A 25,299-nucleotide genomic window follows, 5' to 3' on the forward strand; every position below is an offset into this window, starting at 1 on the left:
GGTCAGGGTTAAGGAGATAGGAGAACCTATATGAGAACTGCACCAAGTGGGCATGGTACACCTGCCCATAGTGCTTTCAACAGCCTATTACAGGCTCCCTATTACGAGGGTTCTAAGTATGTCCTGGTTTGTGTGGGCAGCACATCTGATTTAACCCAATTTATCCCCTGTTGCCACAGAAACCAGACTTCTACCATTAGGGGATTAGAGAAGATGAGTACCTTGTACGGAGATCCTCATAGAATAGACAGTGACTGGAGACATATTTCAACGGTCATGATGTGCAAGATTGGACAAAAGAACATGACAGAGTGGAGGTTTCATGTCTCCTATAACCCACAGGCAGCAGGGCTATAGAAGGAAGAATAGAATATTAAAGCCACAGATGAAATTACTAACAGATAAAACCACCTTGATCAGGACTAAAGTACTGCCCCCAGCTTTAATGTTTGAATGATTAACCAGTAAAGCCCGTTGCCCCATTTGTCAGACTGGAACACTGAGTTAAAGTGTGAGTGGGTGGTGAAGAAATGGGGAATAAACTGTATAAGAGAACTCCTTCAAGAAGTTTGTTCACGAAGAGCAGACTGGGTGGTTATCTGCATGGGATGTGTGTATTGAGGGAACAACACAGTGGAGAGGAGAGACTGCTCAAAGGACCAAATCCTTGGTGAGGCTAAAGGAGGTGAGGTCAAGTTCACTTGCTAAAAATGTGGCTAGCTTTTTTATATCTTAGGACTAATAACCCTTTTCTACATGCCATAAATTTGAACTCAAGTTTTTAATTTTTTATGGTTCCTTTACTCGTTTTAAATATTTACAAAATTATTAAACCTTTTTGCCCTTCTCATTGATAATCCCTGGGTTTTGTGTTGTGCTTAGTACATTTAGTGGGGTTTTTTAAATTGATTTTTCATTTAATTAACACTTTAATCCAGTTAGAACCATTTAGATCTAGTAGAGATCTAATGCTATTTTTTCCATTTATTGAATAGTATATTCTTTCCCCACTAATGAAAGACACATTATATATTAAGTACCTATACACACATTCATTTTCCCAGATGTGTCTCCAGACTCCTTATTCTATCCCACTGATTTGTCCATTCTTATGCCCAGATATTTTAAAATCATTTTGGTAGCATTGTCTTTATAGCTTGTCAAACAAGTGTCCTAGTGTAGTCTCTTTTGACATTTAATTTATAAATTAAGGGGAACTGACATCTTACTAAGCCTTCCCATTCGGGAATATAATTTGTCTTTCCAGTTATCTTGGTTTTCTTTTACATCCCTTCATAAAGCTTACTGTTTTTAAATATAGTTCTTGCATATTTCTTGATGTTTAATAGATAAACTTGCATTTGGTATCCTTCTGGTAGTCTAATTGGACCTAGGAATAGAACTTCAAATATTTAGAACAATGGATGGCAATATCATTATCTCTTAGGGTTTCTATGAGAGTTGAATAAAAGTTATCACAGGGTTATGGATTGCTGATTCTCTAGTGACAGATCCATTCGCTCTAGAAATCAGAGTTGTTATTTTAACACGTAAGTATGGAGATCTAACCCATATTCTCACCTGAATGAAAGGCCACTCTACTTCCACATGACAATGGTACCTGGCAAAAAAAGGCAGGATCCACTGCAGAAAGGGACTTTGGATCAGGTCCAATATTTTTCCACGTGCTCTCCTGAGATCCCGAATTTCCGCAGAAGACAGACTGAGCCCCTCTCAGACAGATGAAAATGCTCTTCAATTATTTTTTTGAGCCTCTCCTACATGAGTTTAAAGTTCAGGCGCTCCCCAAAGAGCTTTGTTCTGCATATGCACTGGTCGCTACCAGCCCACGTTGGGAAACTGGAAAGCTAAAAACTGCTCTGCGCCTGGAAGAATACTCAAGCCCTATATAAGCCTTACTCCAGAAGCAGTTCAAGGAGCCATATTCTTCATTAGCATGTGCTTCCTTGATACATTAAGCTCCCTCCTTGCCACCTTGTTTTCAGTAAACCTCTTCTTTAGAATATTTCAGCTCTCGATTTCTATCTTTCTGCCTTCACCTATGACACACATAATAAAGGTCAACAAAACTAGTTTGAGTATTTTCAGGTTCAGCATTATCAGCACCAGAACCTTTAAACATCAAAGAAAAACATCAGGAACTTTTCTGGAAGCCCTTCTTGTTTTCCCACAAAGGCAAAACATAAACCTGGTGTCTAAAGCCACCCAGGACTACTCAGCTCAACCTTAGTCCCCTGGCTTCCTTCCACATGGCTTTATTCCTCCACATTATTTAATCTTCAATCTTTCCCTGATGTGGTGTTTATATGTGCACTCTCCAACAGCAGTACTTCTATTTATTTCTGCAGATTCTGGCTTAGCTTATTCTTTAGGCTTCTGGACTGTCCATTGCTTCTACCTGTACCCACTCTCCCAGTCCAACTCCTGGAAATCTAGTGTTTGTCCCCATGCAGTCAACTGGCATCTGGATGGATGTGCTCACCCAGAATAGTTCATTCTAAACTATAAAGCTTTACAAATGTGCCAGCCAAGGTTGAATGAGCTGCAAAATGCATCTGGATAACTAAATAGGTTGATCTGCCTTTATGGAGTTAGGTAATAGTGGATAACTGAATATTTATGAATGTCTGCCAAAGACATTGATTTGTAACAAAATTAACATTATACTTTTATTTCTGGATATTAGACACACAAACCCATCTGTCTCTTTAAGACAAGGGTCCCCACCCCCGGGCCCTGGTACCAGTACCGGTCAGTGGCCTGTTAGGAACCAGGCAGCAAGAAGCAAAACTCCCCTGAGCTCTGCTTCCTATTCTCCATCCCCCTGCCCATCCACAGTGGGTGAGCCAGCAAACCTCACCTAAGCTCTGCCTCCTGTCTCTACACCCCCCTACCTGTACACAGCAGGGGAGGGGGTTTGAAACTCACCTAAGCTCTGCCTCCAGCCACCCGGTCTACTCATTCCACAGTGGGGGGAGCAAAGCTCACCTGAGCTCAGCTTCCTGTCCCATCCACAAACCCCCACCCAGACAAGACCGGTCTGTGGTGCCAAAAAGGTTGGGGACCACTGCCTTAAGAGTACTCTTATCCAAAAATTTTCCACCTAGACTATACATCCCCAGGGGCAATATTAACATCCAATTCATCTTTATAATAGGTGCTCATTATTTGTTGATTCACGCTCCAACAGCCAAGTGAGAGAAAAGCTGGTAAACTTTAAATTTTCCGTATGACTTAAAACACTGTAAATCTAAGTAATGTATTAACAAAAATATTTAGAATTGGTCACACAACTGAACAATGGATCCATAAATTAGTAGAAATGTATAAGTTTATTGTTAAATTCACACATTATAGGAATGATCTGTCCAAAGTAAAAAATATATATATATATATATATTCACTTAAAATAGAAACATACAATGTAAATTAAGCAACTACCTATCATATTTTTTTTCTGTGCTTGTTATGGAAAATGTCCACTGTTGTTTCATGACATGGTCTTAAATCAAAATCACAATATCCAAGGGAGAAACGACTCTGAGAAGAGAAGAAAAGAGTTGCTTTTTTTTAACAAAAGGACCAAAGCCATGTTGTTAAAATGATACAAAAAGAGTGCTACCCACTCATGGCTATATCCTACCTGTGGTTTCTTAAAATAATCCAGTCCCCTTCCAATCTTAATCATCCATCCATTGTTGAACCTACTGAAATTAGTATACAGTATTATATTCCAGACACTTATGTCAGACGATTATCAAAGCTATAGAGTATGAAGTTTCAGCAAATCCCCCCTAACAGAAAACCATTTCCTCCAGTAACCTGAATTGAACCAAACTTGGGAGAAACTCATGGGTTGTGGCTACAATGAAGCAAAATGTCCAAAGAAACCATGAGTTTATTGATTCACTGATGAAGAGTTTTACGATTACGTTAAAACTTACTCTTGGACCTCAGCTTGCTGATACAACCTTCCTAGTCTGCTAACATGTGGTTTCAAAGTATACTCAGGCAGTCTGTGATGGCGTTTCAGGGGCTGTCCTACTTAGCAATGGGAGAAATAAACAGAAATCGCTCTGGATCCTGACCTCTGCTTCAGCCACAGCAGCTGCATTTTCATCTATTTTGCATTTAGGTTGCTCTTAAGTTTTCACTAAAACTGAGGGTGCCACTGCTATAAACATGAAAGCCACTATGCTAAACAGAGGAAACATATCACTAAAAAAAGTGTATATATTATTTCCTCATAGACACAGCATACTGTCAGGCCTACTAGAATATATTATAAACTGTAGAAGTTAAGCCACATTAAATAAATACCAGTATCACTAAAAAAGGAAATAAATTCTCCCAATACTATAAAACAATATGTATAGTTGACAGAAAGGAACTACCTCTTTTCACATGACATAAAACATGTAAATTTTATTCCATCAGGAAATATGAAACAGGACAAAATAAGCCAAATTTTTATCCTTCAAAAGTGAAAAGATACTATAATTTAGCTTTATTTAAAAACTTTAGTATTTAAATTGAGTATTTATATGCAATTATATAAAACTTAAAAGAAATAAAAATAAGTATTTTTCAACTGCTTAAAAGTGAAAATAGTATGATACACTAACCTAATTTCTCGATCATGTATTGAAGATGAGTATTCTAATTCCAACAGCACTCCATGATTCCAGAGTGACTCTTTTATTTCTTTCAGGCCACTAATTTGCTGCTGTTTCCCACTGCCCTGTTAATAGGAATAAATACAATTTTCTGCCTCAGTTATTGGTATTTTAAATTATCCCTGAGCTATGCAATGTGTATCATAGGTGAATTAAAATGGAAAGATTCAATACTAGTTTCAATGTCTATTAATCTCAAAGAAGCAACCAAAGAATATGAAGTGCTTTATGAGCAATTGTTTTTAATCGAAAGATTGTTTTTTTTTTCTAATGTAGACATAACACCACTGTCCTACCTCCTAAAATGCATTTTAGTAATGCTGTTTAGTTATTCTAATGGGGCTTGCTTGTTCTTGAATTAATCCTAGAAATTTGAATTATCTAGAAGCATTCCTATGTAAGTCAAAATCCAGAGAGATGTCTGCTATCATGCTATGATCGCCCAGAATGCCAATGCAATCAATCAAGAAAAAGAGATACAGGTAATAACTGGTAGAAAAAAAAAATGAGATGAAATTGTCAATAGTGCAGACAGCGTGACTGCCTCCTAGAACATCCAAGAGACTAAATTAACAAAATTTTTGAATGAGTTTAGCAAAGTGGCCAAATTCAAAGTACAAGACACTAAAATCAACAGCATTTTCTCAAGGTGTTTTGTGCCTATTGGTAGATAATAAGTTCACCCCAAGGAAATAGCTCTAGCTGAAGCATTACATCCAGTTTTCCTTGCTTGAAATTTATCTTGTAACTGAATAAAATTAAGTTGAGAAAGAGTAAATGCCTTCAGATACCTACTTCATCCAGGGAGGTGAGAAGATGAACTGTTTTTACTTTACATGGTCTCTTAATAAGCATCTCACAAAATCGAAGGAAGTTATATAGCTGAAAGATATTAGAATGGGTTACTACTAACTCGTACATTTTAAATAACATTTTATCACATGTTAGTTTGTTTCACTTACCTGATGAATATGTCTAATATAAGGATCTTCTATCCAAACTTCTGTAACTGACTCATTAAGATATTCTTGAAAAAGTGTCTCATAACTGAAACCTATGGCATTCTCCTCTATTTTAATTTGCTTGTGATATTTTCCATCTACAAAACACAAGCTTTAATTTAAAAAAAATCCAGTGCGACTTTTTATACATATTATATTTATATATAGCAATTAATCAGGATCAGGTACAAATTAATTTTTTAACTTATCCACTCAGTAAACATTTGTGAATGGCTGCTGTATACCAGGCACAGGGCAAGATGCTACACATACAGAGATAAGCAAGGCAAACCATTCCGTGAGTGATTTCTGCCTTTACCAAGCCCAGGCAAGTGGGAAGTCCAGAGATTCCTTGGAACAGGTTCTTGAGCTGATTCCTAGAAACCAGGCATTTTATTCAAGAGAGGACTATATGTATAAAAATATCTGATATTCTTGTCACCATGAGTAGAACTACAAGTTACAATTGAGTGGCTCTCTGGTCCTTCTCTTCATATTTAAGTCTTTTATGTTCTGCAATTCAATAGCTAAAGTGAGTATTAAATACATAAATGCAGTATAATATGGAGTTTAGAAGTCTTTCTTAGAACTTACAGGGAGTGTTTTAAGCAAAAATTGATAGTACTTTTCAATAACCCAAGCCAAAGACTAGGGTGCCAGAGGATTAGTAGGATAGTTCCAATGAGTTTGTTCATTCAAAATAATTATTGGAAAGGCTAAAAAAACTAATTGGTAGTTTCTAATCTATATGCTGATTTCACTTTCAAACTGTTTAAAAACCAGTAATTTGTATTTTGTTTCTAATATTTTCACAGATACACTGTTAGCAACTATGCATCTGTTCTGAAGCCAAGAGCCACATAGGTTAATTTAACCCAGTATATTCAAACCACAATGCTGATGTTTCTGTATTTCATCAATGTCTTATTTAGAGAGAAATTTCATTGTAGATTTTAGTTTGAGGTAAAGGAAACAATTTTATTCCCACTCAACAGAGGAGCTCAGTAGGGAAACCAGGGTGTGGCTGGTACAGAATACTAGGAAGAGGTGGGGAGAGGGCTGTAGTCAGGAGAGCAAGAAAGAGCAACTGGGGAGCTGGAGGTACTGGCTTTTTAGGGCAAAAGTTCTTTGGCTGCAGAAAGCAGCGGAATGTGCAGTTCAGGCAACTGCGGAAACTTATATTTATGTCTGTAAACTCAATGCTCATAAGGAGAAAACTAGTAATAAACAGGGAGCAATATTACTGCATCTCTAATAATTAGGAATACTTCTGAAATGTTTTGAGTCACAATAAAACTCCAAAGAATTTCTTCAGATATTATAGTGTATTGGTCATTTTATTAAAAAAGAAATTAAATACAGGATTCACATTCAGTATTCCTGTGTAGTGTTAACTTAAACTGGGTGTACACATAAGCTTCATGGGGATCTGTGAATTCCTTAAAACAGCAGGCAAAGATCTGCAGTATTTATAGCTTTCTTCAGATTCTCAAGAGGGTATCTGACTACCACCTCACTTCCCACTCAACCCCCTCCCCCCACAAAGGGTAAGAATAGCTTCTGTACAGGAGAGCAGAAATGCAGAGTAAACCTATCAGCTCCAGGGATAAATGATCTAGACCTCACACAGCTCCAAAGGCAGAGCCAGGAACAGTGAGTGAAATGGGCTTTGTCAATAATGTATGAACACATTCTCTAAAACGGCCGCTTTACCTTCTTTTTCTTGATCCAAGTGTTTCTTTATGTTTTCTGCTCTATCCATGTAGCCAGAAATTTTTTTTCTGAGATTACATTTCTTTGTATCATCTTTGGTGCCTACAAATTAAAAAATATATTCCCAAATTTCAAAAACTATTTTTCTACTTAATATAGGCATTATTTCCAGCTTCCCAGGTCTTCCACACATTACCTATCCCTTTGCCTGGTTTGCCTTGGCCCAAAAACACATAATTTTGACTTGATCATTGGTGCACTAAATATCTGAAGCAGTCCCTTAAGGAGTGGGGACTCTGACACTGTGTCTCACTGCAGGATACACCAAATCTGGTACAGCAACAAAGGTGACTTAGTACATGTCATACCTGAATGTGAGCACTATTTTGCCCTAATCACCCACAGGTTTGAAGTCCTCACATAATCAAAAGAAAGATAACAATATCTCTTTCTTCCACAAAACCAGATTCTCTGGTAGACTTCTCCATTATATCTTATGCTCAGTCATTTTCCTAGCCACCCCAAAATGTAAGGTAGTTTTGAATATAATTATCAATAAAATCTTACCTCAAAGCACCCCCTGCCCCAGTCCCAATCAGTTACCAAATCACTTCTGGTTCCTTCTTTTTTTAAATGCTTAGTTTTTAAGACATTTTATTTTGAGTTAATTGTATATTTATGGAAAGTTGCAAAAATAGCACAGACTCCTTTCACCCATATTCCCCTAGTAGTAACATATCACATAACCATAGCACAATGACCAGAGTTAGGAAATTAAAATCGATACAACTCTATTAAGTCATCTATGCACCTATTTCCCCAATTTCTTTTTCACTAAAAAAAGTGTGTTTTCTAGTCAAGGATCCCACATAGCATTTAGTTGTTATGTCTCCTCTTTTGTTCCTCCAGTCTGTCATAGTTCCTTAGTCTCTCTCTGCCTTTCATGACCCTGTCCTTTAGGAAGAGTAGTGGTTATTTTGTAGACTTCTCTCATTTTGATGTTCTCTCATGATTAGATTAAAATTATGCTTTTTTTTACAAAAAAAAATCACAGAAGCGTTGTGCCCTTCCCAGTTGTACATGATGTTGATGTGTCTTATTACCAGTGATGTTAATTCTGACCACTTGGTTAAGGTGAAGTTCACAAATCTCTCCACTGTAAAATCACTATTTTCTCCTTTGTAATTAATAAGTATCTTGTGGAAAGACATTCTGTTTCTCATCACTCTTTTACCCATTAATTTTAGCATCCACCAATGGTCCTTGCCAGCAACAAGTATCACTACAGTGTTTGCCAAATGGTGATTTTCTATTGCCATCATTCCTGTTTATTAGTTGGAATTTTACTGTAAGGAAGAACTGTCCCTTCTCCCCATCTATTTATTTATTCAATTATTAATTTATATCAATATGGATTCATGAGTATTTATTTTATTCTATGGGTTGTAATACAATACGGTCATTATTTCCTTTCTCAAATTTTATCAGCTTTGGTTTAGAGCTCTTTAATGTTGGTTTCTGTGTTCTTTCGACATGCCCTATAATTTTTCGAGCACTTCCTTACTTTCCTGTACAAAATGTTTTAAATTCATCTTGCATTTTCTCTGCCCCAGCCCTGGAAGCAACCATTTTCCCAAGGATCCCTAGTTCCTTTTATTAGAATGGTATCAAGAAATCAACTTCTGGGTGCTAATTGGTCTCACTGATAATAGGAAAGTCCTATCACTACATCTAGACCCTTTCAGTCAACACAACTAGAAAGTATATGTAGGCTTATTAATATACACATCCAGGCATACCCCACAGATATTGCAGCTTCAGTTCCAGGCGACTGCAATAAAGCAATTATCGCAATAAAGTGAGTCATACAGATATTTTGGTCATATGCTAATGTCAGTAATTCAATATCCATACTGTCTCCTCCTTTTCCTAATATTGATGTCACCTACCTGATTCATTCAGGCCCCTTATAACCTCTCATTTTGGTTCCTGCAGGAGTACCTTAATTGGTCTGCTTGACTTCAGTCTTTTCAGTTTAATGTGTCTCCTATGATCTTGCCATATTCAGATTACTCAAGAAATAATTATTGAGAATTTACTACATGCTAGGCAGGCATTGTTCTAAGCACTGGGGGTGTAGAGGTTAATAAAACAGACACAATTCTCCCCTATCATTCAGGAGGTAAAACATGTATGTTTAATGGTGATGTTATTAAAGAAAATAAAGAAAGGAAGAAGGATGAGGGAGTCCTGAAGTTGAGTTGTAATGTTACCCTGGAGGTCAGGGAAGGCCTCACAGAAAAAAAGGTGATATTTGTGTAAAGACTGAAGAGAAGAGGGAGTAGGCCATGCAAATATTTGAGAGAAGACCTATTTCTAAGAGAGACAAACCCTGAGATGCAACTTTAATTACATCACTGCTTTATTAAAAACTTTAAATGGCTTCTCCTTGTCAATGAAATAAGTTAAAATCTAAATCTACTGTTAATCTTTACTTCTTACTCTTCCCCTATAGACATATGCTGAACTAAAGTGAACCACTGATTTGGTTAAGCAGCACAGATAGAATTTGAACACTATTAGCTGAATTTCTGATTTCTGAAATTCTAGTTATTTCTTCAAAAGCCATCTGTCAAAAGCCACATCCATCATCCCACCCCCAAATGATCTTTAACTGTTTAAATCTTCATTGCCCCTGTCTATAGCTTTCTCCTGGCACTTATTCCCTGTATTCGAGTTATTTTCCATCTGTACCTTAACCTGTAAGATCATGTCACTGTCTCTAACCTCTACAGGATCAGTGGAGCACACTGGAGCAGCACTCCTGTGATTCTCCTGCTTCAGATTCCTGAAGCGCCAGTATTTGAGCAGTGTTCCACCTGACCAACAGTGTACACCATCTCTCTTTTTGGTAGTCAGTATACCAGAGTCTTTAAAGCTTTGACTTGGGATTTTGAGTCTACCAACTATAGCAAAATTGGAAAGCAAACTTTATTTACGTTATGAGAATAACATCACTTCCTACTTCATAGGGAAACTTAAGGATGAAACGAGATCATGCTTTTAATATGTTCTTCTGCCCAGTGCCTAGCATTCAGCACTCATAAATGATAAATACTCATTGTTATCATCCTCATCATCATTAAATGTGCCCTGCGCAAGGCAGTTCTATAGTAGAGAGAAGCACCGAATGTTGAAGAGCGCCCTCTGCTGTCTCAAAACCCCTTTAACACTTACTTTACATACACAGGCTAGAAGGCAGAGGACAGGAGGAGAGATGTTAGGCCAGACTGGGTGAGGGAAGCAGAGGCTGGTCTTAATTTAAAACAATTACTGGGGGTTATGTGGGTACTTCACGACACTGAATAATTACGTAAAAGTCTCCCGGTCCCACCCACAATCTAGCATTTCTCACATCGAGTATCAGTAAACCTATTTCTTATGGGAAAACTCTTTTCTTCTACTATGTGATTTTATTTTTTACTTTTAATTAAACTGTTTAAACAGAACAGGTTAAGAGTGTAATGAACATCCTTATTACCCAGCACCTAGATTTAAAAATTGTTAACATTTTTAAAATTTGTTTATTTACTTATTTATTTTTAGAGAGAGGGGACAGGAGAAAGAGAGGGAGAGAAATATCACTGTGTGGTTGCTTCTCACTTGCGCCCCCAACTGGGGACCTGACGCGCAACCTAGTCATGTGCCCTGACTGGGAATCGAACCAGCGACACTTGGCTCGCAGGATAAGGCTCAATCCACGGAGCCACAGCAGCCAGGGTTTTTGTTAGCGTTGTTTTTTGTTTTTTTTTTTCCCCCTACATTTGCGTCCATGCTTCTTCCCGAAATACTTTGGTCTGCATCTCTAAAAATTAAAATTTTTTAAAAATTAAAATTAAAAACGTTTTCCAAGAAACCCTACTGCCTAACAAAGCTAATAATTTTAATGTTACCAAATCTATATTTCAAATTGATCTAAAAATGTCTTCTAGCCCTGGCCAGTGTGGCTCAGTTGGCTGGAGGGCTGACCTGTGACCGAAAGGTTTCGCTTTTGATTCCCGTCTGGCACAAGCCTAGGATGCGGGTTTGGTGCCCTGACCAGGCACTACATCCACAGTCTAGGCCCCCAGAAGTAAACCAATCCTCTCTTTCCCTTCCTCTCTCTCTAAAAGCAATGAAAATAAAATGTCGTGGGTGAAAGAAAAATAAAAGGTTTTGTTAACGTCTTCTATAGTTCCTTCAAACACAAGCCCTACCAAGGTTTATATATTAATTTGGTTATATCTCTTAAAAATCTGTAGTAGTACCCCCCCGTTTCCTGATAACATCAATCTATTAAAAATATAAAAGAAATCAGTTCATTATACCCGTAAAATGTGTCACCTTCTGCATTTGCTTTCTCACGGTGCACAAAGATCACCAACTCTTACACTGCGCGATCCCGCAGCGGGATCCCGCTCCTTTTTCTGTAATCCCCCTCCAGGGTTCATTGCTCACCTTTCAGAACCTGCAGGAGCAGGTCAATCCCCTCCTGGTAACACACCAGAGCCTGCTGGTATCGGGACTCGGAATCTAGCTCCACCGCCCGCTTTAACACAGTGACTGCAGCTACACTCTCGGAATCCAGTCCCGGCCCAGATTTTGCCATAATTCTGGAAACTCCTCTTCACCTCAAACCCAGCCAGATTTGGACTGGTCTGCCGCACTTCCGGGAGCGATCACGTGACACAACGTGCCGGCTCTTTCTTCTCCTGGTCCTTGAGTGGGAGGGATACAGCCGGAACAAAAGGGCAGCGTTTTGCGCGCGCTTTGACGGCAGAATTTGAGTGTAACGCTTGATGGTCTTTCTGTTCAGCTTCCTGTCGACGGGTAAGTTCGGACTTAACATTTAGCAACCGCTAGTAAGTTGGGAATCCATGGCCAAAACTATTGCATTTTTGCCTGGAGTACGTATCTGGGAACCATATGTACATGCGCGTTGATTTTCCCTATTTGAGTCTGCGGGTCACAGTAACCTAGATCGGCCTGCTTCCGGTAGTGTCCCTTTGGTTCCCAAAAAGCCACTGGCCGACCGGATTCTCTTCCCCAGTTGGAGGGATTCCGGGACACTTGCTGAGCGAGCCGTGAGCCCGGATTCTCAAAGCTCAAGGGCTGAGCCGCCTAGCCTGGACAGCCTGGGAAAGGAAACTCAGGTTTGGTTTAGCCTTTTCTATGCTTCTGTTTTATTCATGATGCTGGCTTTCCATTGGGCATCAGCGTAATTTATTTTGTTAATGAAGATTTTTTTAATTGCCTTATTTTTAAGTCGCTGCATTTAAGAAGGCCGACTTATCGAAATTAGCAGTTAAAATATTTGTCATTTTACTAAAAGCTCTGGTTTTTGCAGCCATGTCTTGGTCGTCACCTACCCAAAGCTGTTTGTGCTGCGTATTTTTGCCAAAAGGCACTTAGGCTGCCTAGTGTTTATCTGGCATTAGGGGTTCAAAGAAGAGACATTTCTTGTCTTCAGAGATTTCGGTTTATTGGAAGGGAAATTTTGTTTTTCATTTTTACTAATGCCCGCTCCCCTCATTATTACATAGATGCCTCTTTAGGAAAGGAAATTGTTTTATTAAATATGAATTACATGCATGGTATTGTAAAAGAACAGCAATAAAAAATCTTATCAGACATTACAGGAGGAAAAGGAAAGATTCCCCTGGGAGCCGCCTCCTCATCCCCACCCCCACCCCTGGGGTGCGGAGGTGGGGGGAATGTTAACGTTTTTCTGATAGCCTTCCACAGTTTTTCCGTGTACACACACACATTAACAGACATTTTTAAAAATGGAAATAAGATTATACTTCTCATGATGCGTGTATTTTCCTATTTTTGCATTAGTGCAAGAGAAAAGTTATTACTAGAGATGATGAACACAATACAGTGTACAGATGATGGGGTGTATAATTTTGTTAACCAGTGTCACCCCAATAAATTCAATAAATACAAAAATAAAAATGCTTTCGATAAAAAAAAGTTATTGTACAGTAGGAGATAGTATAATTGTTTCAAGGTCCAAGACTTACATACCTAATTATTAAGAATGACCTTTAGTAAAACTTATAACTTTTGACTGTCACACCTTCTAAAGTCTTGTAACTTAAATTTCATTCACTGAGCAAATATTAATTGAGCATCTACGACATGGCAGGTGCTGCTTTAGGTAGATGCTTGGGATACATCTGAATAGACAGAACAGACCAAAAACAAAACAAAATTGCTCTTGTGGGACTAACATACTATTGGATCAAGATGGACAATAAATAACAAAATTAAATTATATAAGAAGTTAAATGCTATGGAAAGAATATCAAATAGAGGAATAGGGGTTGGGAGTCATGATGATTATGGTGTAGGTCAAAATGTTAACTGACGGAATCAGAGTAGACCTCATTGAAAAGATGAGATTTGAGCCCGAAACTGAAGGAAGTAAGGGAATTAACTGTGTGAATATCAGGAACAGGAACAGCCAGTGCAAGGGAGCATGCCTAGCTGGCAAGTTCCAGAACCAGCAAGGGGACCAATGAGTTTAGCAACTGAGCAAGAGAATAATTAGCCATGAAGTCCAAAAAGTGTGGGACAAGGACTAGCTATCAGTCTGATTGAAATGGACAGGCATTGGAGGTTTTTCATTTTTTAATACATAAACAAGTTTAGAGTAGTTTTAGATTTTAGGAACTTGTGAAGATAGCACAGGTATACCCCACACCCAGTCTCCCCATTTAATAACATCTTACATTAGTATAATTGATGAACCAATATTCGTCGGCAGCCGTCCGTCTCGAGAGACGATGGTGTAGCTTCTTAAGAGTCTATCTGCACCGCCGAGAATGGCTGTGCAGTCCAACTCGGGAGTGACATCGTATCTGTCTCCTCCTGTGTTGAATCGACATCTTGCGATGATGCTGAAGCTACAGAGCCTGGGCAGGGTAATATGGAGGGTCCGCTGTTGCCCATGCAGCAGAGGGAAAGACGGAGTCAATACAGCTTGGCTTCAGGTGCGCCGCAGGAGTTGCCGGTGTTGACTACAACGTCAAACCGCCTTAGGGACTCCGGCTCCGGATTTTCTGTCGGGGTTTACTCCCTTAGCCTTTCCCCTGAAGAGGTATGCCGCAAGGCAGCGGAGGTTTTTTTTTTTTGGAGTCAGAGTTTTCCTTCTCTGATGTACCCTGACTGGAAGATCGAACCAGCGACACTTAGCTCGCAGGCCGATATTACCAATATTACTTGATACATTATTAACAAAAGTTCATACTTCGTTGAGATTTTCTTAGTTTTTACCTGATGCCCTTTTGCTGTTCCAAAATACCATCCAAGATACTGAGAGAGAGACTCTGGGTCCCTCGGTATGGATGAAGAAACTACTCAGACACTGACCTTCTGAGGAAAATCGCCCGTTTCTTTATTAGCCAGGCTTTTTATCTACGTTCTACATGCATAAATTCATAAGAAAAACATGTGGCCCTTCACCAAATGGTTGGGAGTAATAACAAAGGAAAATGCAGATCAATAAAGGGTTGAAATGCCCAGGTATTTTACACAAGTTCAAAAACATTTCCTCTTACATAATCATTCTGTTTTTCACATTGTACTGACAAGAATTTGGGGGCATTTCAGAGAAAAACAGAGCAGGTTCCCTTTTCCTTAAAAGCCACTTTGCATTTCTATTCTACCTTTAAAACACCCTGGAGGGTGGGATTCATAGCAAGCATGAAAGACAAAAACCAGCCAGTTAAGACACAGGTTCCCGTTTCCGGGCCAGGCTCCACACAGCAGTCATCAAAATCTTGAACCATGCCTGCCTGTCTCCTACAAGATACTACATTACTACATTTAGTCATCATACCTCCTTAGGTTCCTACTACAACCTCTCAGACTTATATTTATCATAACCTTGACAATTTTGAGGCAATATTTTGTATAATGTCCATCAATTGGAGTTTGATGTTTTTCTCTGAAGAGTGGTGTTATAGGGTTTTGGGAAGAAGACCACAGAGGTGAAGTGCCATTCTCATTCTATCATAGCAAGGGCACAGGGCTAATAACTTGACCTTTATCACAGTTGATGTTAATCTTTATCACCTGGCTGGTGTAGTGTTTGTCAGGTTTCTCTAGTGTAGTGATATTTTCTCCCCTTGCTAAATTGTCCGCTGGGAGCAGGTCATTGAGCACAGCCACACTTCAGGGATGGGTGGTTTTGCTCAACCTCTTTTAGGGGGGAATGTCTACATAAACTATTTAGAATTCTCCAGTAAGGGAGATTTGTTCTCATTAATTTCATTTATTCACTTAGTTATATCAGTATGTACTCAAGGTTATTTTATGGTTTGGGTTATAAGGCAGTACTTGCTTACTTATTTTGTTGCTCATATTATTCCAGCTTTAGACATTGGAAGCTCTTTCAGTCGGCTTCTACATCCCTTTGACATTCCCTTATTATTTTGATTTTTCGAGTGTACCTTTCTAGCACTACAAGGTGTTCCAGACTTACCTTTATGTATACTCTGCTTCAGCCCTTTACTCAGCTATTTCTCCAAGGGACCCTGGTTCCTTTTATTAGAGAATTCTATTAGAAACTAAGATGTGGTCACTGGGCATGGTCATTTTTACTGGGATGCCATTCCTATTAGGTCTTCTGAGGTAACAGCTAGCCATCTTGCATCCATGTCTATAATTGTGTCTTTATCCATAAGTATCTATACTGAGCTGAAGCTGAAGTCCAGCTCTAATCCCATGTCATTGGACCATAGGGATCATTCTAGCCTTCCCTTCTTATGTGTAACCTTCTCCAAAAGTGACAAACCTGGCTCTTTGGAAGGTTTTGAGCTGAGGAGTTGACATGATATGATTTAGGATTTAATGAGATGATTGCTGCTATGGAAAAAAGATCTTAGGGAAGTTGGAATGGAAGCAGGAAGGCCAAGTAGAAGGCTTTTGTTGAATTCTAAGTGATAAGAGAAAGATTTAACAAAGTGTGAAGCTAAATGAATTGGGTTAGTAATGTATATAATGTTTAACTTGGGAGGTATGGGTACGATAGAGAAAATAATTTAGCATTACCTATTTGATTGAAGGGCCAGAGGACTAAGCATCTCTTCTAAGGAAGCCTCAGTACAAATATATAAACAGCCAGCCAAGTAAATAGTGAATGATTTAAACTAGAAACTGTTATGCTGTATTATAATGTTTGATGTCCGAAGTCGTGCACCTTATCTTTCTGCTCTCAGAATATGTCAGTATAGTTGGCTATAATTGTTATGTGTCTAAATAAACATGATTTTTGTAGGCCATAGAAGCAACGCCTGTTTGTTAAGAATAGTTTAAAAATACAAATAAGCAAAAAAGAGAATATTGCTTTCCTTTTTTACAGAAAAGTGTTATGATTTAGTGAAAATGCACTGGACTAGGTATTAATGGAACTGAGTTCCAGATCGTACACTCCCTGAATAGCTGGGTGCCCTTGGGTGAGTGATTGAACTTTCTGGGATTTGTTTTCCTCATACATAAATTAAGAGGGTTGTCAATTCTCATGATAGGAGTAGGGATTTCTTCAGTCCCTTCAACTTTTGGGCTTTTTTTTTTTTTTTTTTTTTTTTTTTGATTCTATAACAAAGCATCCTTTATTTTCCTACACTGTTGACAATTTTTTATATGATAGTAACCTTCATTGTTCCATTTTTGTTTAATCAACAGAGGCTCTTAACTCATTTGGTGAAAATGGGATGTGCTTAATATATAATTACTAGTTATGGGTTTGTGGAACTGGAACTCTTTTAAGAAACAAGGACATAGTGACTCCCAAACCTGTAGAAAATCATTAGTAGCAAAGGGCAAATGTAATTAGAGGGTCTTAAGGGAAATCCTGAAGGGGGAAAGATAGTCATCACCAGACAAATGGAAAATGGGAGAAGGGAGTTGACAGTAGTAACATATTTACAAGTCACTATAGGGGCATTTAGATAATCACATTAGATTGTAACTCCAGAGTAACCAGTAATGGAGAAACGGAAGAAGGAAAGGGGAGGGGAAGCTAATCGCATTACTATAAAATCAATTTTGCACGCACATTCTCCTGGCTGAGGGTGCGCCCGACTCTGCAGACTCATGAATAAACGCTTCGCTTTGCTGCTCAAGTCCTGTGTCCCAGTTTTTAGTGAGCATTTCTCACACTCTGAATAAAACATTTACTATAACTTAATTCTCGCTGAGTTTTTTAAACAGGGAGATCTGTTCATATCCAAGACATATTTGACCCACAGACCTGTTTTCTCCTTCTCACAGCCTCTGCAGAGGACAGTCGCCACACTCATGGCCGGGATTTTGCACTCAATAGTTCAGAGGCCCCCAGGCAAACTACATGTAAGTGTTTCTTTTCAAGAGTTACCTTTTTTTTCTATCTCTTTAAAATTTTTCTTTCTGTTTTCTAATTAACACAACATACGAGCAATTTAAACTTAACTATTTTTATATATTAATTTATTTTTAATGTTGGGAATTAATTTTGTTTATGGTTTATCTGCTGTTTTATCCCTAAGCAGTTGGAATCACTAAAGATCTTTTCCTGGAGAACATGCTGCTAAAAAATGGCCAACATTGATTCCCCTTGGTCTGACTTAATCTTTTTAAAGTTTTAGGGATTTTTCCCCTTCAATTATGAAAAGAGTACATTTAATCTTAGAAAAATCAGAAAAATATAGAAAAGCAGAAAGAAGACAAACAATCCCCCAGAGACCATTAATGTTCATACTGTCGCATCTTTCCTTCAAGTCTTTCTTTTAGAAACTGGTGGTGCAGCTTAACCTATTAATGAGGGCCACAGTCCAGATACAGACCTTCTGCTGTAGATAATAGTAATGTCAGGTGCTTTACATACATCACCTTAACCTCAGGTTATTTCCTTTTTATGGCTGAGGAAACTGACCCTCTGAGAAGGTGTTCATTTCTCTCAGCTGGTAGGCACGGAAGCCCAGTGTTGGTAGCCCATCAAAACCTGTGTTTTTCCTTTTCCTTCCCCATCCTCTCCTGCTGCTTCTCTTGTTGTTCATGCCCATTTGTTTGTAGGCAGAATTGAGACTTGATAATAGAAACCATATAGCTCCAACCTAGAAATATTTACTATCAGGTCCTCTACAGAAAGATATTGACAATGCTTGGCATAGAAGTCTATAATTACGAAAGAAAAATACCTTATGCTGTCACCTATTACAGGAAACTAATGAACAACACAAACAAATGAGCAAAACTGAACCAGAGCTATGTAAACAAGAAGTAGACTAACAGTAACAAGGGGGGAGGGGGGAGGGAGAGAAGGGGGTAAGAAGGGGAAGTGTCAAGTCAAAGAACATGTATAAATGACCCATGGACATGGGCAACTGAGTGGGGACTGAATGTGGGGAAAGGGAGGGACAGGGTGTAGGGAAGCAAGAAAAAAAAAAAAGTCTATAATTATGTGCTTTTATTTTATATGTTAGTGGTAAGATTCATTTTGGGGGCTGAAATAAATGTTTAAAGAATTAAAGCTGAGGTAAAAACAGACTTCTGTCACTTCAAAATTGGTGGGTATGGATTTTTGCACTAGACCGAGTTCTAAAAAACTAATGTTTTATATCATATTTTAGACTGTGACAAAAGGTGTGGAGTCTCTCATTTGTAGAGATTGGATTCGTCATAAATTTACCAAGTCCAGAATTCCAGATAAAGTAAGAACAAGGTTTTTTTTAATGTTACTACTTTTTAAAACATGTTATTTAAAAAAGGTTCTTATTTTTGTAATATTGAAAACTTTTATGTTAAATCATTTGTGGATGGAGGTAGTAGTGCAGAATTTAGAACATCAGAGGATTTATGTAAATGATTATTAATAATAAACATGTGCCACTTGCCATCTAAGTGGTGGGTTTAATCTTACCTCAGGGTTCACTCTTTGGGTTGTACACTCTGTGTGTTTTGACAAATACGTAGTGTCTTGCATCCACCATTACAGCATCATACAGAACAGTTTCACTGCCCTAAAAATTCTCTCCTACACCTATTCATCCCTCCTCATCCCCAACCCTTGCCAACCACTGATCATTTTTACTGTCTGTAGATTTGCGTTTTCTAGAATATCATATAATTGGGATAATACAGTGTGTAACCCTTTCAGACTGGCTTTGTTCACTTAGCAGTAAGAAGTTAAGGTGCGTTGATGTCTTAACCATGACTTGATAGTTTATTTATTTTTTTTAGTTAACTGTATTTTAATCCAAAGAATGATAAACCATGAGTGAACTAGAAAATCTCTGGCTAGAACTCAGGAAAAACATGAGTTTACAAACATTAACTTGTTTTCCATTAAAGGTCTGAGGACTTAGGAATCAAAAAAGGTTTTGGAAGTAATGAAAGCTACATTTTTTAAAAAAGATTTTATTTATTTATTTTTAGAGAGAGAGGAAGGGAGGGAGAAAGAAAAGGAGAGAAACATTGATTGGTTACTCTCGCACACCCCCAGCCAGGAACCTGGCCCACAACCCAGGCATGTGCCCTGATGGGAATTGAACCGGCAACCTTTCAATTTGCAGGATGATGCCCAGTCCACTGAGCCAAACTAGTCAGGGCTACATTTTTTTTTTTTTTTCTTAATCCTCACCCAAAGGCATTTTTTCATTGCTTTTAGAGAGAGAGGAAGGGAGAGGAACAGTGATGTGAGAGAGAAGCATCAATTGGTTGCCTCCCATACGAACCCAGACCAGGGATTGAACCACAACCTAGGTATGTGCCCTGACCAGGAATCCAGCCTGCAACCTTTCAGTTAGAAGATGATGCTCCAACCGAGTCACACTGGCCAAGGCAAAACTTACATTTATAACCTGAGTTTCATGGCTGTGCATTTCATTTCCTTTTATTGACTGATAGATAATATGCCTTTGTCAGGATGTGCCACAGTGTGTTTATCCATTCACCTTCTGAAGGACCTCTTGGTTGCTTCCAATTTTTGGCAGTAGTAAATAGAGCTATTTGACATAAGTTTTCTCCTTATTTGAGGTAAATGAATACAATTGCTAGAATGTGTGGTTAAGGCTATATTTCGTTTTGTAAAGCCTGAGTTTTTTTGTGTGTGTTTTTCCCCCCATTTTTTGTATTGTAGTAAAATACAGATAACATAAAATTTACTATCTTAACCAGTTTTAAGTGGTATGAAGTGGATGTGCTATCATCCCCACTCTCCATTTCCAGACCTCTTCATCTTGCAAAACTGAAACTCGGTGTCCATTAAACAGTAACTCCCCATCTCTGTTCCCCAGCCCCCCGCACCCACCATTCTCCATTGATGTTTTTAAGAGATAAAATAGTATTATCAGTGGTTATTTTGATAGTTTAACGTACTTGGTGTTCTTTTATCAAGCACATTTCAAGTAATGGTCTTCCTGCTGCTGTCCTTTCCCCAACTGTACAGTAGTAGTTCCTCACTATATCGCGGTTCACTTATCGCGGCCTCACTGTATCGCAGGATTTTTAAAAATATTATATTTAATTATTTATCGCAGATTTTTCGCTGTATCACGGGATTTTGCAGTACTGTATACGTATGTTGTTAAAGTTATGTAGGTTTAAGAGTGTAGAATAAATGTAAGGTTCCTACTTTGCAGGAGCTTCTGTAATGTAATACCCGCGATAAGTGAGGGAATCCTGTATTATGTTGTCTTTCCATGTTTCTTAGTCTGTAAGCTTCTGGAGGAAGAGGATAAATACAAATGTTAGTATTTGTTTAAAATGTATGTGTAAGGCACTGATTTTCATCACCAGCTGCAGTAAATGCGTGAACTTTTAAACTGCATAGAAATGGCTCCGAGATGTTTATCTCTAGCCCTTGCCTATCTTCTGAACTTACTCCTGTATCCTCAGATGGTTTCTAGACTTTGGTGCTTGAATAACTGAGAGGCATTTCAAGTTTAAACATGTCCTATATTAAACTCATTGGCTTACTTGCCCTCTAGTCAATTAAACAAGAGGGTGCTCATCTTGTATTAGTTATGTCAGTTAATGCTACCATCTTCTACCTGACTTCTCACACTGGAGACCTCTTGAGTCAATCTCAACCCCTCCTCCTCCATCATCCTCCACAAACCCATCTATTTCACTGCCCAAGTCTCCAAATCAGTCCCTTTCCTGTTACAACTACTGTAGTTCAGGCTCTTAAACTATGGCCTTACGTGCCTCTTAACTGGGTTTCCTTGTACCAGTCTCCCACCACCAGCCCATTTTACTCTCTTGTAAGTTTTCTTTATGAATCTTTTTTGGAATTATGGTCATGTAGCTTCAAACCTTCAATAGTTTTGTATTCCTTCCAGAAATTTTTAGAGGCTCAGCATAGCTGAACATAGTTTAACTTCATCCCCTGCATTGCTTTTAATGATTTTTTTTTCTACGTTAGCCACATGGAACCACGTGGTTTTCCCAAATATTTGATATTCTTCACACTTTTTTCCATCTTCTCTCCTTTCCTTTGATGTACCTGCCCATCCTCTGCCTGCCACTATTCTTCACACCCCACATCTCTTCAGAATTATTAGAAAAACACAAGCAAGCAAAAAGAACTAAAAACACCTGTAATCCTACACTACTATAAACACGTTTCACATTCTTTTCTGTTGTATGAACATGTGAATTTTTTCATATACAGGAGTGGGAAAAAGTAGGTTCATAGTTGTGAGTATGTAAAACCAAGTTCATTGTTTCATTATTTGTTATTAGTATTAACCTACTTTTGCCCACCCTGTATAATGCTTCTCTAGCTGCTTTCTTCATTTAGTAATATAATGTGACCCTCTTAGTGAATAAGTTTCCTCAGTATTAGTTTTAATTGGTGAATGATATCCTTTTTATTAAACTACCATCTTTTTTGTCCTTCTTTGGCCGGATGCTCCAGAGGCGTGACTCTTGATCTATTCCTTTGTGACCTTTAGACATATGTAAGCATATATATACAAGTCTTAGAATCGAACTTATAGATTATATTATATATGGTACAGATGAAACAAATGCAAGACTCTACTACATGAAGTGATGTGGTAAGGTTTGTTATTTTTTTGTTCTTGTTTTTTGTTTTGTTTTTTTTGTTTTTGTTCAAGAATGTATTCTGGTCATCCTAATGTTAGTACCTGCTACGATAGTGAACCTTACTTGTTTTAATGGCAGCATTGTGTCCAGTAGGACACATTATAATTTGTTTAGTTACATCATATTTTTTAAATTTTTTATTAGTTTTATTTAGAATGTATGCATCATAGTTTATTTAGTCTATTGAGGAACGTGGATATTTAAGTTTTTGATATACTTAGTGGAAGTTTTATGTACGTATGGAAGGTTTTCTGTGGGATAGCTTCCTAGAAACTTCCAATTCTTAGAGAATCAGTTTAGCTGTCAGCTCTGTAGAGCTGTTTCTGATTTGTCATAGGCATCATCTGTCTGTACTCTCATCGTACTTTGTACATTTTTAAAAATCATATTCATGTTTTATTGTCATTTTAGACTTGAAGTGTTTTTTCCTCCATTTGAACATGGTTAGGGGATGCAGCCCAGTGCTCAGTTCATACAGTGCTAATACATTCTCCTGGCAACCAAGCTCTTTATTTTTGTAAATTTTTTGTTTGTTTTAAACCAAGCACTGACCAGTTTTATTTAAGAAAAATTTTGCATGATGTACTTTTCACCAGTCTGTTCTAGCATGCTTCTCATGATACCAGAATCACCTGGATCAATGATAGCCAGTGTCCACACTCTGCAGTATTTTCCACACTGTGCCCAGTTCAGTATTATTGCCACTGTCGTGATGGACACCAGTCTTGACCAACATGGCATAGTACTGTATTTCTGATTTCCTTAAGGCAAGACAGTTGTTGGCAAGGATGACCAGTTGTGCTTTGACTGGTATGATCATCTTCAGAGTCTGCTTGTACACCAGCACATATTTTCCACTTTTCATAAGGTGGAGCCTAGTGGTGATCTACTCTAGTGACTTTTTTGTCTTTTTTTTTGTGTGACCACCACCTGCCTGCATTAGTGCGGGACAGCCACCAACTAAAACAGCTGCCAGCATGGCCAGCGAGCAAGAAAGGAAGGAATTCCCACAATGCCCATCCAAGCTCTTTAGTGTCATCTGGTTGCTCCTTCAAAAAAACAAAAATCCTTGCCTGTGCGATATTTTCTTAAGAGTATGAAATTCTTAGATTCTGTCTAAGTAATCAGACTATTAGAAATGTTCAATTTGAGGTTGAGGATTATAGGCAGATTAGAAATGAGATCATTATGTAGTTGTTTGGGGTTTTCTTTTGTAGGGGGAGGTACATCTAAATTGTATAAGTTGAAAACTTACCATTTATGATTCTTCCTTTCTAGGTATTTCAGCCTTCACCTGAAGATCATGAAAAATATGGTGGGGACCCACAGCACCCTCATAAACTGCATATTGTTACCAGAATAAAAAGTATAAAAAGACGTCCATATTGGGAAAAAGATGTAATAAAGATGCTTGGATTAGAAAAAGTATGCAGCTGTTAATCATCTTTAGCGCTGTTTGAATTTTACATTTTTTTAAAAATAATTTTTTAAGTTAAGACAATTCTACAGTCATATCTTTTTTTTTTTTTTTTTAAAGATTTTACTTAATTATTTTTAGAAAGAAGGGAAGGGAGGGAGAAAGAGAGGGAGAGAAACATCAATGTGTGGTTGCCTCTCATGGGCCTCCAACTAGGGACCTGGCCTGTAACCCAGGCATGTGCCCTGACTGGGAATTGAACCCGCAACCCTTTGCATTTGCAGGCCAGCGCTCAATCCACTGAGCCATACCAGCCAGGGCTAAATTTTATACTTTTTAAAGTTTAAGGTCTGTATTTAATCATTTATTTTTTGTTTAAATGTATTATTTAGTGGAATGTGTTTAAAAGTTTGATTTCGGCAGAATAAGCCTTAACCTTGACATTTTACTGAAACATGGGACCATCTGTTTTTTAAATTGATCTCTAACACTGTTTCCCTTCGTTTGTAGGCACATACTCCTCAAGTTCACAAGAACATCCCTTCAGTGAATGCGAAACTAAAAGTGGTTAAACATTTGATAAGGTTTGTTGTTTGTTACTTCAGCAATTTTTAAAAGCTATTGCCTAGTATAATTCTAAAATCATTTTCTTATGCCACAGAATCAAGCCCCTGATGTTGCCACAAGGACTTCCAAAAGAGGAGGACATGCCTCACACCTGCCTCAAGAGCACTGGGGAGTTAGTATTGCGGTGGCATCTAAGCCCTGTGGACCAAAAAGTAATTAAGTCCTAATGTCAGAGCTGTTGCAGATTAAAAAGTGCAAATCATTTTTATTTAAAGATGGTGACAAAGTTTTATTAAAATATATTTTAAATGCTAGTCATTTTTACTGACTAAATATGGTGTGATTCTTACTATAGGCGTGGAGGTTTTAGTGCTGTTATTTGATTTAGTTCTCTCCCCTTAGACCCTGTTAGTTTCACTACAACATAGGTAAGAATGGCATTGGTTGAACATCTAGACTCATATGTCACCTTAGCAGTCATTAAATTGGAAAGAAAATGTTTTCTTATTTAACTGAATTCTGTGAGTGGCCCTTTGAGTGAGCATTTTGTTATGTATTGGAAAAATCCAGAGCTGCTTTTCAGGAGCTCACAGCCTGTTCTTCCAGAGAACGAGTGTTGGCCCAAGTCATTAAACCTTGGGCTGTAAGTGGTTAAACATTTGATAAGGTTTGTTACTTCATTTAACAATGTTTTCTAATTATTAATCTACTTGGCCTAAAGTTTACTGGTGTTTTTTGAGTTCCTAAGAAACCTCAGCCAACAACT

The 25,299-nt window shown here is 38.1% G+C and overlaps 2 protein-coding genes and 1 pseudogene across 6 annotated transcripts; 1 reads left to right on the forward strand and 2 right to left on the reverse strand.

The window, feature by feature from the left end:
- Positions 1-231: 231 nt before the first annotated feature.
- Positions 232-12,159, reverse strand: LOC150006418 (MIT domain-containing protein 1). Of its 2 annotated transcripts, none has more exons than XM_090281704.1 (8): positions 11,909-12,159; positions 7,412-7,513; positions 5,660-5,796; positions 5,493-5,579; positions 4,647-4,762; positions 3,665-3,725; positions 3,463-3,561; positions 232-351 (listed from the first exon to the last, which is right to left on the reverse strand). In XM_090281704.1, the coding sequence occupies exons 1-7, from the start codon at positions 12,057-12,059 to the stop codon at positions 3,466-3,468; spliced, it is 750 nt and encodes a 249-aa protein (XP_090137830.1). In that variant the 5' UTR covers positions 12,060-12,159; the 3' UTR covers positions 232-351; positions 3,463-3,465. The 2 variants fall into 2 exon arrangements, with proteins under 2 accessions (XP_090137830.1, XP_090137829.1); XM_090281703.1 differs by having other exon boundaries at positions 3,665-3,728.
- LOC150006419 (large ribosomal subunit protein uL30m-like) lies at positions 12,152-24,847 on the forward strand. Of its 4 annotated transcripts, none has more exons than XM_090281707.1 (7): positions 12,152-12,280; positions 16,821-16,914; positions 17,732-17,809; positions 19,069-19,149; positions 23,828-23,974; positions 24,477-24,550; positions 24,628-24,847. In XM_090281707.1, exons 3-7 carry the CDS (start codon positions 17,759-17,761, stop codon positions 24,758-24,760), a joined length of 486 nt encoding a protein of 161 aa, XP_090137833.1. In that variant the 5' UTR covers positions 12,152-12,280; positions 16,821-16,914; positions 17,732-17,758; the 3' UTR covers positions 24,761-24,847. The 4 variants fall into 4 exon arrangements, with proteins under 4 accessions (XP_090137833.1, XP_090137831.1, XP_090137834.1 ...); XM_090281706.1 differs by lacking the exon at positions 12,152-12,280 and adding an exon at positions 12,539-12,603; XM_090281705.1 differs by lacking the exon at positions 16,821-16,914.
- LOC150006420 (large ribosomal subunit protein eL30 pseudogene) lies at positions 23,085-23,588 on the reverse strand (annotated as a pseudogene).
- Positions 24,848-25,299: the final 452 nt, after the last annotated feature.

Source organism: Furipterus horrens, unplaced genomic scaffold (genome assembly GCF_987537825.1).
Source record: "Furipterus horrens unplaced genomic scaffold, mFurHor1.1.pri manual_scaffold_6, whole genome shotgun sequence".
Lineage (NCBI taxonomy): Eukaryota > Metazoa > Chordata > Mammalia > Chiroptera > Furipteridae > Furipterus > Furipterus horrens.